The sequence below is a fragment of the Grus americana genome, chromosome 2, assembly GCF_028858705.1.
Source record: "Grus americana isolate bGruAme1 chromosome 2, bGruAme1.mat, whole genome shotgun sequence".
In the NCBI taxonomy this organism is placed as follows: Eukaryota; Metazoa; Chordata; class Aves; order Gruiformes; family Gruidae; genus Grus; species Grus americana.
The window spans coordinates 119,279,323-119,301,031 of record NC_072853.1 but is presented as its reverse complement, the minus strand read 5'-3'; the positions used below and the strand labels follow the sequence as shown (position 1 = coordinate 119,301,031).

General features: G+C 40.6%; 1 protein-coding gene across 4 annotated transcripts in view; it reads right to left on the bottom strand.

Moving 5' to 3' along the window:
- The window catches only part of GLB1 (galactosidase beta 1), a 50,761-nt gene that overhangs the window by 5,123 nt on the left and 23,929 nt on the right, over window positions 1–21,709 (bottom strand). For all 4 annotated transcript variants that reach the window (XM_054815669.1, XM_054815667.1, XM_054815668.1 and 1 more), the window contains 9 exons: window positions 20,773–20,831; window positions 19,755–19,876; window positions 19,621–19,661; window positions 19,051–19,163; window positions 15,929–16,003; window positions 9,389–9,478; window positions 7,344–7,457; window positions 6,079–6,210; window positions 348–587 (listed from right to left, as the gene is read on the bottom strand). In XM_054815669.1, the coding sequence (XP_054671644.1) occupies window positions 348–587; window positions 6,079–6,210; window positions 7,344–7,457; window positions 9,389–9,478; window positions 15,929–16,003; window positions 19,051–19,163; window positions 19,621–19,661; window positions 19,755–19,876; window positions 20,773–20,831 (986 nt within the window). The remainder of the gene's footprint in view (window positions 1–347; window positions 588–6,078; window positions 6,211–7,343; window positions 7,458–9,388; window positions 9,479–15,928; window positions 16,004–19,050; window positions 19,164–19,620; window positions 19,662–19,754; window positions 19,877–20,772; window positions 20,832–21,709) is intronic.

Sequence of the window (21,709 nt, the reverse complement as noted above, 5' to 3'; positions counted from 1 at the left end):
AAAACCCCCAAACCAGAAAAACCCAACGCAACTAAATGCAACATTTCTAAATAGCCTGACAGTTCATCTTTCTCACTGTTGAAAAACTAGGGTGGGTTGTTTTGGCTTTTATGGTGATGTTCCACTTTCTAGACCAATACCATGTATCTTTTGAATATGTTTCCCTTCTCTTACTGGTTTATCTCCTAATTTACTTAAAGCAAGGAATCCATTTTCTAGTCATTTAAATATATTTGAGACATTCCTCCAGTACAACCAGCTTCTACCTATCCAAGAGAGGTGGACTTTGTCCACAGAAGTTTCAGCAGCTTTCTGAGTGGACTTCAAATTTTTACAGCAAAACGTACCTTTGTCCAGCCAGGAAACTTGACATAGGTGTCTTGAGGCAAGTCTGGAATCCCTTCAGGAATTGAAAGTCTACCAGTGTAAAGAGTAGGTGCTTCATAACTCAGTGGATTGCCAACAGATCTCTTTGGTCGGTCAAGGTGGCCATTAATGTCATGGTTCACTGCTCCATCTATGTCTAGAGGATAGATTTCCCATTCAACAAGTGTATCTTGATCAAGAGTTAAATTTGAAACTAGACCCTAGGAGGAGGGAAAAAAGAAACAAAACACCAAAACATAACATAATTAGCTTCATGTTATTGAAGTTATTTGGCTGCAACTATAAATCAATCAGGAATAAAAACTGAATCAAAGTACTTGCAACAGCTGCCAATCTGTGTATGAAAAAACAAGCATCTGGTCCTCATCAAGTTATAAGCTTTGCTTAAGAATAAAGGGTTTCATTTATTTTCTGTCAAATATATGTTCCTCTACAAAGTTTTGAGTTTTCACCGATGCCCAAGGCTTTTTTCCAACTTTTTTCCCCATAACTGTGAAAATTTCTGTTTTGCTTTAACATGAACACAATTCCAAAACCTGGGGCTTAATAAAACGCAGAAAAAGCATTAAATACTGTCAGTTTGAGATACCATCAAGACATCTGGTAACACTGAGTCACTAACCCAAGACATTAACCTGCACAAGAGCAGAGAAAGCAATATTTACTTCCTACAAATCTGCTACAGCTAACACACAGTTCCACAAAATCAAGGCACATGCTCTGTGACCTTGATTCAGTGAAATACTTCAAGCTTACAGTCAGCTTCAAGTCCACAGAGTCTTGTTTCATTTCTATGGAACTATGTGTGCAGCACACCAGGGTACTTGCACAATGAATGCAAAAACATTGTAAGGTCATGATTTAAGAAGAGTGAAAGAACATTAAGTTATCCCTGCACACATCCTAACTGTGTTATAATAATAATATATAAAGTTGTGTTTCGGTACAATGCAAGGGGTTGATTTTAAACCAATGCTGCTACGTCCACATAATTGCTTGAACAGACTCTGCATAGAAGCTGTTTTTCAGTGCAACTTCAGTTCTGCTGCAAATACCACATGTCAAACAGGAACAAGCAAACCAAAATTTTCTATGGCCTTGGAGGGCTGACACTGTCATGTGTTTTTTCCGATGTCTAATAAGCATTGCACTGACTCCACAAGCCTAATCATCAGTACAAAGCACTAACTGGTTTCCTCTGCCTTTACCTAGGTGCTCACTTTACAGAACAGGAACTTATTTTTCTTATATCAAAATAAAATACCTGCACAGACCTAAGTGGGAAAACTTTTTCTATACAGGCCTAGACTTTAGTCTGTCTAGCAATCAATTGAAATAATGCAACATAACTTTAGCCCAAACTTTCTAACCTGCTTCCCTAAGCCCATCTTTAGGCACTATGAACGGCGTGTGATTTTTCAAATGAGATGAAGTGCCCACTGAGCATTCTTACTTTGGTCTGCGTAAGAATGGATATTCAACAGTCCAGATATCAATATAAATTTTCCAAGTAAAACAAAGATATAGGTGGCAGTGAGCATGTGAAAAAAATATAGAAAAAACAGAAATGACACCCTTCATTTGTGTCCTTCAACAACAAGAGTGTTCTGGTTTTTGGCTGGGATAGAGTTAATTTTCACAAGAAGCTGGGAGGGGACACAGCCAGGACAGTTGACCCAAACTAGCCAAGGGGATATTCAATACCATATCACGTCATGCTCCAGATATAAAGGGGGATGACCACGTAGGGATGGGTCACTGCTCAGCGGCTGGGTGAGCAAATTGCATTGTGTATCCCCAGCTTTGTATATTCTAAATACTGTTGTTATTTTCCTCTTCCTTTGCTGTTCTAGTAAACTGTTCTTATCCAAACCACCAAGTTTTATCTTTTTCTTCTGATTCCACTCTCCATCTCATGGTGGGGGGGAGGGGTGAGACAACAGCCGTGTGGTGCTCAGCTACTGGATAGGGTTAAACCACAACAAAGGCTTAGATGAGCAGAATATTTTAAAACCAAAACTCTTTTAAGATGCCGTCCCAAAAGCTAGATGCCTAGTTTCATTTCAAGCTCAAAGAAAGTCATAAGAACAACCAAAAAAAAACCCAGAAAAGCTATCCCATTTGCTTAAAAATGTCAGGCTTCACAAGGTAGGAACCTCTTCCCCTAAAGTTATTTTTTGAAGCACAAAATATCTAAAACCCAAGGCATAATTATTACCAGTTTTCAGAATCAACAGAAAGAACAGTGTGAGGGCAGGATTCTACGGGAAGAAGCAATGCACATTTTCCAAAGCTACCCAAGAAAGGCTGCTGCCTCTACACAGAAGGATCCTGCTTTTAGAGGCTGCCTGTTCTACATGGAAGGATCCTGCTTTTAGAGGCTGCCTGTTCTACATGGAAGGATCCTGCTTTTAGAGGATTATTCTCACAATGCACATGTCTACTAAACTTGCTTTCACTCTTAAATCTTTAAAAGGTTGAAACCCTGGTGTAAGTGTGAATTTCAGATCAACCACAGCAACACTGCGCACCTCTCTAATCCAACCTCTTACCCTCTATTCTGTTACTTTAATTTAGCACTACGCACATCGGTTCCTTACCACCTGGCCTGTTATTAAATAATTAAATAAATGCAACATTTCTGCTGCCCCTACATGAAGGAAAAAACATTGGGGAACTAGCTGCCCTCTCTTGTAACTCAGATAAAGGCAAGGGACCTTGAAAAGACAGTATAAACAGAGTTGGCACTCCTGCTGCCCACTGAATTAAAAGCATCAGCAACTCTCGGTTGCTGATGTTTTTAATTCAGAGACTTTCATGCATCCTAAAGGTTCCCACATATATTTACTTTTGTTCTGATTAGGATTTAAATAACTGTGTGCCTTCCAAAGTGTAAAATGTGTGAAACTGCTTTTTGATATGGTGAAAGCCTGTAGGCTACCAGCTTTGCAAATGCTGAGAGTTATATTGCTTTGCCTTGACTACAGTCTTAGCATAATTGGAAATACACCTAAAAATCCTCATCACAACACACTTAAGAATAAGACAACTGGTAAATTAGTCTCCTTTCAACCAAGCCTCAGCTTCAATTATTCTATGCTGCTTAAACATAACCAATATATCCTTCTTTAACAATGCAAACAGGCCCATTCTATTCATGGCAACAAAAGTGCGAGAACGGGGGATTCTGGAGATCTTGCAAATCTCATCCCAGTCTACGTTTTATTATTGAAATGGATTCTGTAACAGGCCCAAACTCAAACAGAGTTTGTGGTCTCATCAAGTAGGCTACTCAAGATGCATACACATTTGGGTTTACTTTTTCCCCTACTTACAACCTTAAAAATCCTATTTGCTTACAGCATGTGTGCCTTTGCTTGATAACTAAAGGATCCTGTTCAGGCACATGCCTTTCGTGTAATGTTTATCTTTCTCCAGCTCTTGCATCCAAACTAACCGAGAAACACTTTGGACAAGTCTTAATCCTGCTCTGAGACACCTGTCTGCAACGGAATTTAGATTGAGAGGAAAGAGAAGCTTCTAATTTACCTGGCATCACCTTAGCACCAAAAGGCACCACAAACACCAGACAGCTATTAATCTGGACAGCCATTAAACACTTGACAAGCTTTCTGAACACCGCCAAATCAATTTAGGCTAAACCAAAACTAGGGGGTGTTTAAGAGATTCTTGCAGTTAGGGGGCTGCAAATCTCTTCTTAATTGTAAAGCTTTGTTATTACTTCACTATTACTTGTAACCCAGTAATATAAAAAAAAAAAAAGTGTGCTGTGGCACTGAACATAGCAGAAACACAATACAAGACTGGCCTCTACAATACTCCTCTCTCCAGCAAATATCACACAGTGCTTAGGATCCCATAAAGTCTAAAACCAGGAAAGTTTCCTTTTTGCCCCTGCCCTTCCTAGCATTATGTTAATGGCACTGCCACTAACCCATTGGGTTTGTGTGGCAAGGTTTTGGTAGCAGGGAGACTGCAGGGTTCGCTTCTGTGTGAAGACGTCAGAAGCTGCCCCCATGTCGGACAAAGCCAGTTCCAGCTGGCCCTAAGATGGACCCACTGCTGGCCAAAGCTGACCTCACCAGTGACGTTGGTAGCGTCTCTGGATAACATATTTCAGAAAGGGTGAAAAACACTGTGTAGCAGCTGTGGCAAAGGTGTGAGTAAAGTGGGAGAGAACCAGCCCTGCAAACACCAAGGTCAGTGAAGAAGGAGAGGCAGGAGGTGCTCCAGGTGCCAGAGCAGAGATTCCCCTGCAGCCCTTGGAGAAGACCATGGTGAGGCAGGCTGTCCCCCTGCAGCCCATGGAGGTTGATGGTGGAGCAGATATCCACCTGCAGCTTGTGGAGGGCCCCATGCCAGAGCAGTTGGATGTGCCCTGAACAAAGCACAGTCTGTGGAGAGCCCACACTGGAGCAGGCTCCTGGCAGGAGCTGTAGCTGGTGCAGAGGAGCCCACGCTGGAGCAGGTTTTCTGGCAAGAGCTGTGACCTTTTGGGGGACCCATGCTGGAGCAGTCTGTTCCTGAAGAACTGCATCCCATGGAAAGGACCCACGCTGGAGCAGTTCTTAAAGAACTGCAGCCTGTGGGAAGGACCCATATTGGAGAAGTTCATGAAAGACTGTATCCTGTGGGTGGGACCTCATGCTAGAGCAGGGGAAGAGTGTGAGGAGGAAGGAGTGGCTGTGATGAAGTGTTATATCTGACCACATTCTCTGTTCCCCATCCCCCTGCACCTCTCAGGGGAAGAAGGCAGAAGAGTCAGGAGCGAAGTTGAGCCTGGGAAGAACAGAGGGGTAGGGTGGAAGGTGTTTTTAAGATTTGTTCTTATTTCTCATTATCCTACTCTGATTGGCAATAAATTAAACTAATTTCCCTAAGTCAAGTCTTTTGCCTGTGACGGTAATTGCTGAGTGATCTCCCTCTCTTTATCTCAACCCACGAACTTTTCATCATATTTTCTCCCCATCCTGTTGATGGAGGAGAAGTGATAGAGTGGCTTGGTGAGCACTTGCTAGTCAGCCAAGGTCAACCCACCAGTCAGTCATGCGGGAAGGTGACATTCCCAAAGCGTAGCCTGGACCCAGAAGCATTTGGAAGCTTTCCAATAATAATCTCTAACACCCAATCAGTCCAAATCTGAACTGGCAATTTTGCATAGTAAAGTGTTCACAAGACAGCCTTTCTTAGCCACACAGAAAGTATTGCAAGGGTACGCTGCTGACAAATTAAATGTGACATGGAAAGAGATACAAAACTGTATATATATACACACACACACACAAATACAACCCCAGGATTCACAAGCCTTGAAGTACGACCAAGATCTAGGCTGATTTCCAACCCATTTTTAGAGTTTATCCAAACAGCTTTGCACATTTTAAAATGTTCGCTACAGACTCAATCTGAAAATCTTGTGGGCGACACTTTGGCTGACAACATACGTGAACCAACAAAAAAAAAATTGAAGGCCGTCTATCAGTTTTTAATTTCACTTTGATTTCAGTGACTGGAAAAACTCAAATGAAAACTAGTGACTAGTTATATTTCGAGGTAAAGGCACAGCTGTGTAATCCTGATACTTTTGCTCTTTCTAACCCACTACTTTCTTTTTAACCTGTGGAAAAGAGGAAAAGCCACCACAGTCCAGTAACTCAATTGTTTACTTACCTTAAAGTCATTATTGTATCTACCAAAGTTGACTCGGCCCATATTCTCTACCAAGATGTCCAGATTTGCTCCAGCCTTCCCAGTTATATTTATCATAAGTGATTTGTCCCTTTCAAGGACACCTTGAGGAGCCTATATGAATTACACCAAGAGGAAGAAAACAATAACGACTGAAAACCAACAAAATCCTGTTATTTGTCTCTTTAACTTGCATGAAGAAAAGAAAGGGGACAAAGGAAACAAACAAAAAAGTAAAAAAAAATATTTTCCTTTCCTCCTCTTGCATGTGGGCGCACACACAAAAAGCTGCTATGTCAATATTCACATTTTAGTACATCAGCTGGATGTGCCACTAGGCAGCATTTGTCCAACTGCCACATCTCTCTCCTTAGCTGAATTCAACTAACTCAATCAACTGTTACAACCCTAGTGGTTTTGATTAACCTGATTCATAAGCAAGTTCTCAAATTCAGTCCCGTGACTGAAAAGACTTTGGCAATATCAGTGATTAAAAGGGGCTTCATCTTCCAATTAAGCTTGCATCAATATTTAGCTTTATTTATTCTCATTCCCACAACATAAGGAAAGAAGAGTTTGACTTGGAAACAAAGGTGGTGAGAGTCAGCAAAAGTCAAAGTATAACTAAAAAATAGGCTATCAAAGTCCATGAATTGATATTATTTGTCATTAAGTAGGAACAAAACCCTGCTTAAGGGAGGAAAGGTAAAGTTCACATCATGTATGATAAACTTTTTTTTTTTTAACTTGTGGTCAGAAGCCACTTTCACAAGGCTCAAGGCTTCCACTTCCCCTCCACCCTCAAAGGAAAAAAAAAAAAGAAAAAAAAAGAAAAAAGAGGAAAAAAAAGAAAAAATAGAAAAAAGAGAAGAATTAAAAAAAAAATCTATGGAAACACTGTAGAAAGCCACCAAGCGTATATATCATTAACATATTTCATGAACCTGCAATTAAACTCTTCTTCTAGGTTTTTTATTTTTCACCGAAGTCATGAATCTGTATCAACATTCAAATATCTCAAAAATGGAAAAACAATTACATTTTCCTTAGAAATAATATTCATATTTTCTAAAATATGAATATGAACATTTGATATGAATCAATTGTATACTTCCTTCATCTGATTAAATAAAATTATCTAAATAAATTTGTTTTGGTAAGCTGGAAAAAAAGAAAAGGTAGACTGTATCCATGACATTTGTGAAGGCCACTCATAGCAGAAATGAATACCAGCAAACAATATTTACCCCATCGACAGAGACATAGGCACGGTCATGAACTCCGTTTAAAGGTGAAGACAGTTGTGTTGGCTCCGTACAGTTTTTTGGAAGCTTAGTTCTGTACAATACAAACCCAAAATACTAAGAAAAGAAAAGAAGGAAAAAAAAAATCCAAACAGATTAATGAACCAAGTCATTCTGTAGCTTCAGTTCAGGTCACAAATTAGAAATATCCTGCATTCCTGCCTACACGCTCAATTGAAACATTAACTTTCATTCACTTCAGATAGCATCTATCACAGATACCAGCTTCAGATTAGAGTTCACTTTGACCTTTAAGTAATGGGTGTAAATTCCACAGAGCTTCCATTTCTAAATGTTTCATCAGAACATTTACGTAACTTTAAAAGATAAGGGTCTTAGCTATGAAGGTATTTCCTCAATAAAAACAAAGCAGTTAATGACTGACAGTACTATTTCTTTATTAAAATCAATGAAAAAAATAGCTGGAAAACACCTTCATAACTGAGTTCATATAACAAACTTGAAAGTGCACTTGTCACCCAGTGCTCCTAAATTGACTTATTCATCAAGTTGATATTATCTATTTTAAAAACTACCTGATTTACATCAGGAACATTTTGGAATATTTTTCACTAAGTTCCCCATCAGGAAATTAAAACAAACTAAAAAAGAAGTCACAGGCATTGGATTTGCTCTCAAAGTGAAACACTAATTAAAAACAAGTGAAAAATGCAACGTCTCTTTAACCCAGTAGCCACAAAACCGTTTATCTTCAAGACTTGGATTAGAACATAACCCTGGCAGGAAAAAGTGAGAGTAAACCATTTCCATTCTGCTATAATTATTGTATTTGCATTACATTTGCAACAAGGTGCCCAAAAAAGAGGGGTGGAGGGAAGAAAAAAAATAATTAATAATATGCTAGGAAGCTCTGCTAGCTGCCCTCTTCTCTCAGGAAATTTCCTAAACAGAGTACTAAGGGCAGGAAGGCCAGAAGATGAGAGAGAAAAGCCCACTAGAAATTACATCCAGCCACAAGGTACTGCCTGCAGCTTCTCTCACACCTCTGTATTACTCGCTTGGAAAGGAAAAATCTGAGCTTTGAATCCCTACTTGACTAATGCCATATCCCAGACAACTGCTGAACTGCTCCTGCCTCTTCTCCCTCCCCCAGCTACTGCCACCATCACATTCTCTCCAAGCAGTTTATTTTAGCTGCAGGCAATTGGCACACATGCTCCAGTCTCTGCAAAATTTGACACAGAAGCGATCAAGGAGCCATGTAACACTAGTCGAAAGACAGTCCCTCAGCAGCAAGGGAAAGATCTTTGTGAGGGAAGATAGGGAAAGTCACCACAATTGACAGGGCCACTGATGCAGACTGACAAGAGAGGGAACATATGGGAGAGTGGCAGTCAGCAGAAGCCACAGAAAAATGCGGAGAAAGGTATTTTTCCTATCTCAATCAACGGGGCAAATGACCTTGGTTGCAACAACTCCAAGAGGTTGCTCCCAAAGGTTTCTCTCACTGCATTCTCTTGCCTTACGACACATATAAGTAAAAGAAAAGGACTACAAATAGGTAGGAGGCCCATAGAGGTGTCAAATGGATTGCATCCAATCTCCAGGCCCCCAGTCTTGTATAAGAAAGCAGTGTCTCAGCCACTGCGCTCACCCTGATAGCAGGTGGGGAGAGGCAAAGAAAAAGCAGGATAAGGAAAATTGATAGTGAAGATAAAGATGGATTAAAAAAAAGTCTTTTAAGAACCTGAAAATCAATACTTCAGAGAGGAGAGAGATAAAGGTGAAAGCCTGGACAGCATATATACCTACATCTGTGGAAACAGGAAAACACCAGGTTCAAAACAGACGCACTATAAAATATGGAAAGGTCTCCAATACAAAAATCCTGGACACCTTTATGCGACTATTCCTTCTGTGCTGAGATGAGGTGTAAGACACTGGACATAAGAAGAGCCATACCACAGAGGGTTGTTCAAACAAACTATACAAAATTAGTGCAAAGTGCCTACTAAAGGAATCCTCACCTGCTTTAGCTGAACAAAGGTTAATGGGTAAGTGCTTTTCACTGGTCCCACAGGTGACAACCTGTCAAGAATCTCCACCACAGTGCCCACCTGCAGCATAGAGAAAGCAGATACATATGAAGGTCAGTAAATTTCAATCCAAATATAACAGCTTGCATATCCAGCCACCTAGCTGCATCTGTCCAGAAAGCCATCTTAAGCCCTTACATCATCCTTACAGACACATTAATACTACAATACAGTACAGAGAACCAATGAACCCTGAAAGAAACATGCTACATGTGGAGCAGTGTTTTAAAAACCCAAATGTTCTAAATTTGCTACGCATTCATAAAAATTTTAGTGCCTCTTTATTATTTAATGAGAAATAACCCAGGAGTTTCTCACAAAAGTTCTATAAACATAACCGCTCTGGACAATTAATACAAAACACCTACATTTTTTAATACAAAACAACTACAATTTTGCTCAATTATACATACAATCAAGCTAGGGACAATGCCACTGATTTCCAGTGAGTTACTCTGGAATCATTTTGAGCTAAGTATGGATACAATTTGGTTCCATCAAGAGTTATCCAAGATGAACTTACCCTATTTAGTTTTAAGTGACTTTTAGAAACTCTAAGGTTGTAATTCAGTGTCACATATAAGTAACTGGACTGATTTTAGTGAGACTGGGAGCAAGGTTTACGCTAGTCACATGCATAAGTACCTTGCTGAATAAGGACTTACACGTGTACAATTAAATTGCCTCTTGTTGCCATCTGCAATTTCCTTTTGCAATTACAGAGTATTCTACTCATCTACAATTCTCTGAGTCCACTATCAATTTTATCTTAGTCAAGATGCACACAATATGCCTAGTGTCTTACAAGCTCAAAAAAAATCAATTGCATTCATATTATTCATGCAAGATGTCAGTCTGTTTCACCAGAAGTATCGTCACTGTTCAGTGGTAATTACACATCAGACATTCAAAATATTTCTCAAATGCAGATCTAATTTCAAATGCTTGAGGAAAAAAAAACAGTAAAAAAATTAGGCATTTAAAATCATATAAAACTGTATACTATAAGAGCATTCACAGCAATACAAACTTCTGACGCTACTTCAATAACAGAAGTATTGAATTTTTGCAGAACATTCATGACATTCAGCAGTGCTAAAATTATATATTAAAATGTACATCTCTGCAAAATCCTGTATGTGAAGGAAGTCAGCATGAATCATCCTATGTACACACAATTATTTCTTCAGTATAGTACTGGTTTTGGCTGGGATAGAGTTAAATTTCTTCATATTAGCTTTATGGGGCTATGTTTTGAATTTGTGCTGAAAACAGTGTTGATAATACAGAGATGTTTTCGTTATTGCTGAGCAGTGCTTACACAGTGTCGAAGTCTTTTTCGCTTCTGTCCTGGTGTCAGTAGGGATAGAGTTAATTTTCTTTCTGACAGCTGATGCAGTGCTGTGTTTTTGATTTAGGATGAGAATAATGTTCATAACACACTGATGTTTTTAGTTGTTGCCAAGCAGTCAAGGACTTTTCAGCTTCTCATACTGCCTTGCCAACGAGAAGGCAAGGGGCACCCAAGAAGCTGGGAGGGGACACAGCCAGGACAGCTGACCCAAAATGACCAAAGAGCTATTCCATACCATACGACATCATGTCCTGTTTCTAACTGGGCAGCTAGGGGCCTTGCGTGGTAGCTGAGGGTCTTGCACAGCATTGGCTTCGGTGTGATGGTGTTTGTCTTCCCAAGTCACTGTTACGCGTGCTGGAGCCCTGCTTTCCTGGAGATGGCTGAACACCTGCCTGCCCATGGGGAGTGGTGAGTGAATTTCTTGTTTTGCTTCCATGTGGGGGCTGGGAGGCTGGGCAGCTTGGGGTCTTGTGTAGCATCAACTCAGGGTGGGGAAACTGTGCTGTTCATCACTTTTATTATTATTATTTCCTTTTTTGTATTTGTCCTGTTGAAATGTTTTTATCTCAACCCACAAGTTGTCTCACTCTTTTGATTCTCTCCCCTGTCCCGCTGGCTGGGGACAGGGGGGAGTGACCAAGCGGCTGCATGGTGCTTAGCTGCAGGCTGGGGTAAAACCACGACAGCTTCTCACCCCACCAGCAAGTAGGCTGGGGGTACACAAGAAGTTGGGAGGGGACACAGCCGGGACAGCTGATCCCAGCTGACCAAAGGGACATCCCAGATCATATGATGTTGTGTTCAGCAATAAAAGCTGAGGGAAGAAGGAAGAAGGGTGGGGGGACATGTTTGGAGTGATGGTATTTGTCTTGCCAAGTCACCATTACACAATGGAACCCTTCTTTCCCAGGGACGGCTGAACACCTGCCTGACGATGGATAGTAGTGAATAAATTCCTTATTTTGCTTTACTTGTGCATGCAGTTTTTACTTTACCTGTTAAACTGACTTCATCTCAACCCACGAGTTTTCACACTTCTACCTTTCCGATTCTCTCCCCCATCCCACTGGGGGACAGCGAGCAAGGGGTTGTGTGGGGCTGAGCTGCCAACTAGGGTTAAACCACAACAAGCAGGTAGGTATGGGTCTAAACGGACTTTTGAAATGAGTTTATCTCAACTCTTTAGCTAGGAACAAGAAAGCAAAAAGGACGCCATAAGTATACAAAGGGTAATGCCATCGCTACCTGGAGGTTGGGTCACCCTCACTAGCCCAGAGGGAAGCATGTTCACCCTGGCAAGAAGGCTGTCAGTCAAATGATAGCTTGCAAAACTGTCATGAAAGTAGTTTGTTCTTACATTTTCAGTTTCAGCATTGTACCTAAAACAACAAATCAGTTTTTGTAGAGCAAAATTCCCCAACTACTCTGGACTGTGTTTGTGCTCCATTCCTTATCTTGTGTTCCTCCAAGGGAGCCAGTGACATTAAAGCAATATGCAAGACTTAGTGGGCCACAGGAGAGATTGGGTCTTGTACAACATCTGTGAAGCAAGAGATGAGTATCTTTGCACAGACACTGACAGAGTTGATTTACAGAACTAAACAACAATCCTATGAGCATTAATAGGCTTGGCCCTAGATGGACAATGAAATTAGAAATGAACATAAGTAGTATTAATACGCACATGGTCACTTGAATGAGCTACTCACTGACAAGAAGTGCTGCTTTGTGCCTTGCTGAACTATTAGCAGTTGTACATGTGCCTGTTTGACTTTAAGTTCCTGCTACCAAGGGGGCTTCTGTTCTGAATACATGTCAACCACATACGATTCACTTATGGACTGGGCTGGCAGAAGCTTGTTTCTTTGAAACTTCAATGGATTCTTTTTGTTCAGCTTTTCACTCTTAAGCGGCGTGTACAAAAAAAAACCAAACCCCCAAACGAGATCTGCTCTTGCCGCAAGTTCCTGTTGACTGCTACTTAGTGGACATTCAGTATCACAACAGAAACTTAACAGTAAATTTAAAAATTACAAATACTGTCAAGAATTTTTAAAAACTGAACTTGTAAAACAACAGATGGTTACTAATAAAAAAAATTGCAATAACTTTTATCTTCCAGAGCAAGGTCTTCAAAACCAAAGCGTAAGATCAAGGATGAAGAAAAAAGAAAAAAAAAAAGAAGAAACAAAATAGCTCCAAAAGGAATGATATCAACTACTGGCAGCATCCTGTTTGCATAACCCCTTTCTATGCCCAACTCACATCAGTCTTGCCTGCTACTTGCTATAGCTTGAGCTTTCCACATCCCAAGAACTGAGTACAACTCCAGAACATACAAGTCTGCAGGTTGCAGTGCTGCGGCAGGCATTTCCTTGTGACCAAGCACTCCTCAGGGCCCTCCAAGTGATGACCAGAAACTACCACCTACTCACAAGCCTGTGCAGCGACATCGCAGGCACTAAGACTCACTCATTTCTCTCTGGAAAGGATGCTCTCCACATTCTGGGTCTTAAACTCCTAAACCCTGTCATCTTGCTCACATTTCTTGAGCCCATCTATTGCTGTTCTGCCTTTGCCTGTCCTCATTCCTTGTCTTCAACACTTTTGCATCTATGCAGTAAGATTTTTTTTCTCATCGCCTGCTTCCCTGTCTTCTGCTCTTCTGTAGCAATGTCAGTGTGCCCAGCATCTTTTAATAAATTACCTTTTTTCCCCCACCCAGGAAATTTCGTTAAAATAACTCAATAGTTCCAAATGAACAACTGCCTGATCAGGGAACAGCAGAGACTTTTTATTATTAATTTATTTCTTTTCCCTCCTCAACTAGCCTGGGTTCCCCAATTATTTTCATCTCGGGCAACCTATTTGCAAACCTCCAAAAACCAGCAAATATGACAGGCAGCACTGCTAACAGCAAAGATCTCTTTTCCTCAAGTTTATGTCCCAAGTAGCTCGTCAGGTACTTAAGGACTGAATTGTCATAGAATATCTTGTGGGAAAAAAATAGAGAACAGCCTGCTCTGGTTACACGTACCTCTAAAGTACACCATGTGACTCCTGAAAATACTCTGGAGTCTCCTTTCCCTCTTCCATGCTGCAAAAGTGTCAAGGGAGTTGGTTCACTGCAGTGGATTCAATGCTCTGCATAGCAGACTGATTGCTGGACCTCGACTGAACAGTGAAGCTTCACATAGTACCTGTTTTAGCACTGTCACTGCAAATGATACAGCTGGGAAGTTTACTATTACCAAAGATAAGTCTTATAATTTAGACTATTCGCTCTCTGATATTTGTCCAAATACATTCAGGCTTCTCCATACAAGAAGGCACACTGGACCTGGTCCCAGCAGGGACTAGAATGCATGATGGAGTTGGGAGGATGGCTTTGGCTGGGATGGTACAAACCCGCTGTGATTAGAGACTCCTCCTGTGTTGCAGGGTAACCAAGCAGAGAAGTAAACTGCTGCTGAAGTTAAGCAGTGGGTTCACAGAGCAAAAAGCAGCCTTCTTCCCAGCAAACAATTCTAGAGGCTTTCAGTGCAGATGGCTGTATATGTACAGGCAATGCAGGAACATCATCACACCTGACAGTTTAGACATGCCATCTAGATTCCTAAAACTGCTGAGTGGAGAGTAAAACATCTCCTCTCAAAAAAGCAAGAAGTGTAGAAGGTGAGAAGGTGCAGGAACAGGGCTCCCACTGTGACGGCCAGGTCAAAGCTGCGATATTTGAGCAAGTTTAGTCATCTGATTCCTCCTTTTTAAGACAGGTGTCGGGACCAGGCACCCTGCAGCATTCATTTCTTGACGGCATGAAAGAGAAAGTTTGTCATTCTAGTGAAATTGGACAGCCCTGTCTGAGAGCCATGAACCATGAGAAGATGCTAGGCTCCTATGCTGGCAACCTATGCCAGCCATAGAAGTGGTGGGTGTACTGATGATGGTATATAATTAGCCGCTACCAAATTTAAGCCAGTTCAGTGAAAACCTCATAAGACAACCTCTGCCCTAAAAAGTCTGAAGATATGCAAAGGTTGTTGAGAATGATATAGATCTGTTTCAACTTCATTGGTGAATCACTTTTATACAAAAAAAGCATTTCTGCCCACCACCTGCGTGGGATGACTTGCAAGCACCTGCAAATCCTTATCACTACCAAATTTTGCAACATTTCAGCTGCAGCATGTAACAGATCAGATGCATTGCTGATTGGAAAGCTGGCTGTCAAATTAAAAGTATGAAATTAAAGCACTATGAATTACAGTATCTAGTGCACTAACTGTAGTAATCCTCCACTTCAAAAAAACTTGTCTGTGCCCAGCAGAATTAATATAGCCAAGTACATACCTGTTGTCTCTTCCATCCCCCCTTAAACCATCCTTTACACTCACTGTGGAAACCTAGTTCTCAATTGTATTTCACAGCAAATCATCACTGGTCCTAAAATGATGGTGCTATGGATAAACCCCAGCTACTCATGTGCTGATCAGTTCTACCACTGTTGTCAGACAGGATATAGCAAGGGTGGGTTCTGCGTGCTTTTCCCTCAGCAGGAAACTAATTTAATTTCTCTCATCAGCTACAGATTTTCACAAATCTCGTAAGGAACTTTTCAACAAATTTGAAAGTGCTACTGATAAATGTTCCATATTCAAAATTTAAACATGTAGAAGTATTTAAAAGATATGTGTGTCCTACCTGCTGCTTCTACTTCAGAGGCATCACCAGCTACAAAACCACTCTTTGCTCACAGCTTTCACGCTAGCATTCCCCCAGCTACATTAGTCATGTATGAGTTATCTTAGACGACTATGATTCTGTTGTGTTAATAATACACTCATTTCAGTGTAGTAAGACTTCAGGCACATAGTGCATATTGTAAAAATTATCTTTTTGTATCCAGATATCATACATTTTCTCATTTTCCACCATGGGCATGATTCCCAGCTCCCAAGCTCTGCTCCCTTCTTCCTGAAAGTTTGCTTTCAAGATTTTCCTCTTTATTTTGTATGATATCTAGAGACTGCCATGACACCCTCATAAACATTTTGCAAAAAGCAAACATAGAGCATTTCGGAAAGATACACAGCGTATTACAGATGTTAATTTACCTTCTGCAAGCGAACCTTCCCGTATGCAAATTTGGGTGTTGTCGGAGGGATAAGACCTTCTGGTAACTGCTTATACTAGAAAGGGAAGGAAGAAAAAAAGCAAAACACACAAAACAATTACAAACGTGCTTTAACTGAAATCCCACTTTCCAATTCACAACTTACAAACCCAAAACTTCAGCTAAAATAGATAATCTCACTGTACTAAAGGATTACAGCTACGCCTAGTCTAAGATGGACTTGTTTTGTGGTTTGTTTTTTTTTTTAAAAAAATCTCACTTGATCACATACGGTAAACAATTTTTAGTAACTATTCAACTCGAGGTAACAGTACAAAGCATAGCTAATAAATGAGCTGATGAAGAATCACAGTGCCCTTGGAGCCCTCCTGTGGCTACAGCTTGCCTTACTGCCTTTGACAATCCTCCGGCAGTCAGCTCCCCAGTCCACGGGAGCTCAAGTTAACCTTTCCAAGTCTGTAGGGCAGTGTTTCCACCTGACTCTTCCTTAGCAGCACTTCTATGTGGGAATTATTAGCCTCTTGTGCCTTTCCTTTCAGAGTTACTATACTCCACCACCACCTGCTAATCCATTACTGCCTGGCAAGGTTTCTTTGAGAAGAAGGCCTTGAGACCATGGTCTTCCCCACAGCTCCATGAACCCTTGAGGTCCCATTGTTAGCTTCCCTCTGGTCCTGGTCTAGACAACTGCCCAATCAATCATAGGGAAACAAGACAAGGAAACACTGACTGCCGGGCTATTTCTGTTTGCTTTTTGCCCTATATCTCTAGGAAGAATCACTCGAGATCAGGAGACAGAAGGGCTGAAGGATGTCCACCACTTTCTTGGACACCTTTGAGGAGTGGCAAGTCTAGGCAGTGGCTTTCTGTCCCATATCCTAGCCTTGTCCTTTCTAAGCCTAAAACTTTACTTTCTCCTTACCATCATCCCCTTCCCCCTTTCCTGCCATTACTTGTCTCCTGTAATGTCCACTCTTCCCATCTGTTCTTTCATTTACTGAACATGGCCCTCTCTGCATGTTATAGCGAAAAAACTTCTGTAGATGAGATATCCAAGTGATCAAGCAATCTAAGCCTACATTTTAATACACATGCACAAATGACCACCTTTGTGAAGGCTATCTTAATCTGCATATTCAGTGACTTCTGAGTGCTTCCTTTGGCAGCTCCTAGTTTGTCTGGTTTTGTTAATAAATTTGGTGAGGGGCTTGAAAGGGCATTTTTCTTAAGAGATTTTACTTTGATTTCAGCTTGAAAATTTTAGCACAAGGCATGATTTGCTGGGCTTACACTTGGTATATCCAGCATAAAACTCATGCTCAAAACCTTACCTCTGCACCAAGACAAGGGTTTTTGGTTTTGGTGATTTGGTTTGGGTTTTTTTGTTTAGTTGGTCTATTTTTTTTTTTTTTTTTAAACAGACCACAGCAGTGTAGTTCTCAATGCCCTCCTGTCAAATTTCAACTACGGACTGATGAAAGCCTGATTTATATTTCCGGTAACAAGTTCATTTCTTCCTCTCTGTATTTGAGAACGAACAATGAAGATATTCAGGCTTACAGAAAAAAAACCACCAACACCCACCCCACCCCCTCCAGCCCCCAAACTATATTCACTCAAGAGAAGAAGTTGAAAGTAGGAAATTTCAGCCCAAACAGCAAAAATTAGAGAATGCTGTCAGCAATTGAAAGAAGCTGTAGACTGAAACCTTTCTTCTTTATTACATTTATTAACAGAGGGAAACAGTAAAGGATGATTATAACGTGCTAGCCTTGTAGCACAGCTAACATGTTGAATGCAGTCATTAGTTACGAGCAACTTAATTTTCTTTCATTAGCTCCACTTCAAACTGCAACTGAGTAGATAGAGCGTTACAGGTTTAGAACCCACAGCAGAGACAGGAAAACTTCACCGAGATCCAATGGATATTGACGGTAATAGATAAAGAAACCACACCAAAAAAAGCCATACCATGACCTAACACACCTTACGCTATACTAAACACTTCAGATATTATCAAAGCTATCTCAGTGCACTAAAACACTACTTACATTTCAGATAGGGATCTTGCCTTGAAGAAAACAACTCAAAAACAGGAAGTTTGGGAATTTCTCTGGTGAGAAAAGCTGACAGGAGGTTGCCCTTGAAAGGCTATCAAAATTATCCCATCAATGGAAAGCTTGGGATAATGGAGAAATTGAAGAAAATGATCCACAGTAGGCCTTCCACAGATATGGAGATAAAGGCGTGCTCAACTCCAGAGAAAGTGTAATACACTTTTGGGAGATCTACTCCCATCAAAAAAATGTCTTCTAGTGAATAGGAATGTTGCTGGCACGCAGCAGGACAGTGAGTACAAGCCTGAGCATTGGGATTCCCGTGGAATCTGTTTTTAAGCCTCATTTGAACAGCCTCCAATGCCAGGCTATTCAAAAATCCAGATACAGGTTTCATGCTTCACTTCAATCTCCAGTTTGTCAACATACTGTGCATTTTTATAGCAAAGGCAAAGCTACAGTTTGTGGCATCACAAAAACAAGATGTGTTCATTTGGATAAGCACACTCCTCCTCACAGAGGCCCAAAACCACAAGATGAAGCTTGGGATACAGAAAGCCATAGCACTAAGCCGCAGTGCATGCCAGGCTGACATCAAGTGATGGGCCTGAGCTGACTGAATGGCCGATGAATGCTGCAAGGAAAAAGCTCTGTTCACTCCTTCTCCATCTCTACTCCTTCCTGCCTCCCTCTGCTCCCCTTGTGCCAGCACTGGCTCTCATCTGACTGAACCAGCCCAGCCCATTCAGCTCACGGACCTTGAGGTGGAAGAAAACAAATGGAGCAAAAAATCGGAGCTGAATCATTTCAGTGTCAGACCTGCACTTGTATCCCCAACTCAAAGGAAGGAGGGAGCCATTGGGACAGAAAGGATAGCCAGAGAGGTGCAGGATCTTTCCCCTTTTGTAACAATAAGTAGTTAGGTTGGCCTAATCGCTTTGCTCTATTTCCCTTACCTGCAGAAAATAGTAAATTCAGACGTAACATATCAATACACCAGGGATGTTTCAAAGAACCATTCTAAACACGTCCTAGGGACACTCACCATACCAATGACTTCTCTCAAGGCAAAATATTTTTCTGTCAGATCCCCCGCTTCACTCAGTGGAGCATCATAGTCATAACTAGTGGGCTGTGGCATATAGGGCATATTAGCACCTAAGGGAGGGGGAAAAAAAGAAAGCAATACAACAGTGAGAGTTGGGTTTTTTCCAAAGTATCAACTTTCAGAATTCTTTCCAATCACAGCCAGACTCTGCTACATTTTTAGATTCAATGTAGGCCTTGGTATCTGGCATAAAGAAACTATTCTTGATGGAGGACAATGTCCTCCTGAGCTCACATTGCTCTGTTATACAGTCTTCAGAAGTATTTTGAAAAGAAACAAATTTATCCACATTTCAACTGATTCACAGGACTGAGTGAAGCAGAAGGAGCCTTTGCAAAGATAAATACCATGTGAGTTTAGTACAACATGCTGGCAATAGAGAACAGCTAGTGCAGTTATCTTTTCCAACATGAAAGTAGGCATAGCTTATTCTTTCACAGAATACGTTACTACCTAATTCATAAACAGCTCCCCTACACCGTTAGTATAATTTAAATAATTTCTTACCATTCCAATAGGCAAAGTTAGTCCCACCTATAAACATGTACCTAAAAGGGAAAAAAAGCCATCCACTTAAATCAGGTTTTGCTTAATTGGGGAAAAAATCCCCCCAAATTAACCTCTACTGAACACACACTTACAGGTTAACGTTAGCACCTCGTGCCAGGATTTCATTAAGTGTTTTAGCTATAGTTTGTGTAGGCACAACAGAGTGACGGTGCCCCCAGTGATCCAACCATCCAGTATAAAACTCAGAATTAACCTGAAAGGAGGAAGGGCAAAAGAGGAAGGGAAAACATGAAGAGGGAACAAGAACAGAATGCAATGTGATTTAAGGTTACTAACTGTAAGAGGGAAGGAAAAAAGGCACCTTGACTCATTTGAGCCATTTTTAAACTACTCTAAATACAGCAAAGTATACACTAAGTCAATCCTTTTCAACATATAACTGGTCAAAGAAATTAAAAGATTGCTTCAATAATTTTATAAGGACACTTTGAAAATACTTGCTGAAGTAGCAAAGCGCACTTCCTTGGAACCTGTCAACATGAACGTGTTTCAGATGCCTGGCATTCAAATAAATGATGGAACCAATACAATCTCTGCAGTATAGCGTAGGTAAACTAGATGTAATGGAAAATAAATCTTTCAAATACTCAAATTGTGTTCTAATCAATTTTATAGCACAGAGATAATCTTGTACCCTCAATGGGCCTTCTTCCTTTGTCAAAATGGTTTCTAGTGATTCATGTCCCATCATAGCTTGTGTAAAATCTCCAGGGTAGCTAAACAACAGGAAGCAATTTCTAACTTGCCCTTTTAATTTTACTTTTGACTTACACCCACACGCATACCTCACTAACTCATCTAACCATACTTACTGTTTCCGCTGCTTTGTAAACATTTGTCTTAGCAAGGAAAAAATACTGAAACAAAAGCAATATGTTTTGAGACTAAAATAATATTTGCAGAACAGGAGCTAATGAGGATTTGACAAACATGCACAGAAGCTCCTCTACTCAGTTTTTCTGACTGACTTGAAAATTAAGTCTTTATAAACATGTTCCTAAGACTGTCCAACACACCGTTGTCAGGTTCTCTTTTATCAGCCACTGCAAGATTAGGAATGATACAAGAAATTTAAGTGAAAAGACATACCAAAGGGCCTGTAGGTTCACTGCCCCTTTGAGCTAAGAATGCTGCTGTGACATTGCCACCTATAAGCAGATAGAAATAAAACTGAGTTGCTACACTCATGACTTTTTCAGTCCTTCATTTTACTGAAATGGGTGTTTTACCTCCCTTCCAACATCTAGCAAAAATCCAGACAAGAAATTTACTTCAGAAAACAGGAATCAATACCTTTGATTCCAGTGTTTAAGTTGGAGCACTTATTTAAAATATATACACACATATATGCATGCACGCATGTATGTCTTTGCTTTTGAGATGTATCTTCTGAAAACCCAGCTTTTCTCAGGAATGACATCCTGGCACCAAAAAGTCTAAGCTGTGTCAGAATTGCTACTTGGTCATTGGAAAGTACAGGCCTGGGGCTGCGGTACCAAGACTACAGGGAAGAAGCCAGGCAATCTCTAAAGAGGAGTTTCACTTCTGATCACTCCCAGTAACTCAAGCCATAGGGACTGGAAATAACTACATCCATGAGTAGCTCGCCATGATACACATGAAGTTGTTCACAATTTCAATCTACTTCTAAGAAAGCAGATTCCTGCTAAGCACACATTTTGACTGTAGAGAGAATAATGTACAAAAGAGGCCATACAGAAAAAAATACGGAAATATCTATCTTGGAGTTTGTTTCTTGTGTCTTAAGCCTATTTTGCCAAGTCCATGTAGTATATGAACATTTACATCGTTAACTCTCCTCTTCTATCAAAAGGGCACTTTCTGAACACACTATGGGTGCTTAGCCATTCTTCAGGCTTATATCACAGCAAATTGTAGCAGTGTGCACATTTCTAAAGATGATCAGCAGTAATTTTTTTTTTTTCCAGTAACCACTGGCTTAAAAAAGAAATTAACTGTAAGGGCTGGATTCTGGGACAGACAGAGGGCATTAAAAAAAACCCAC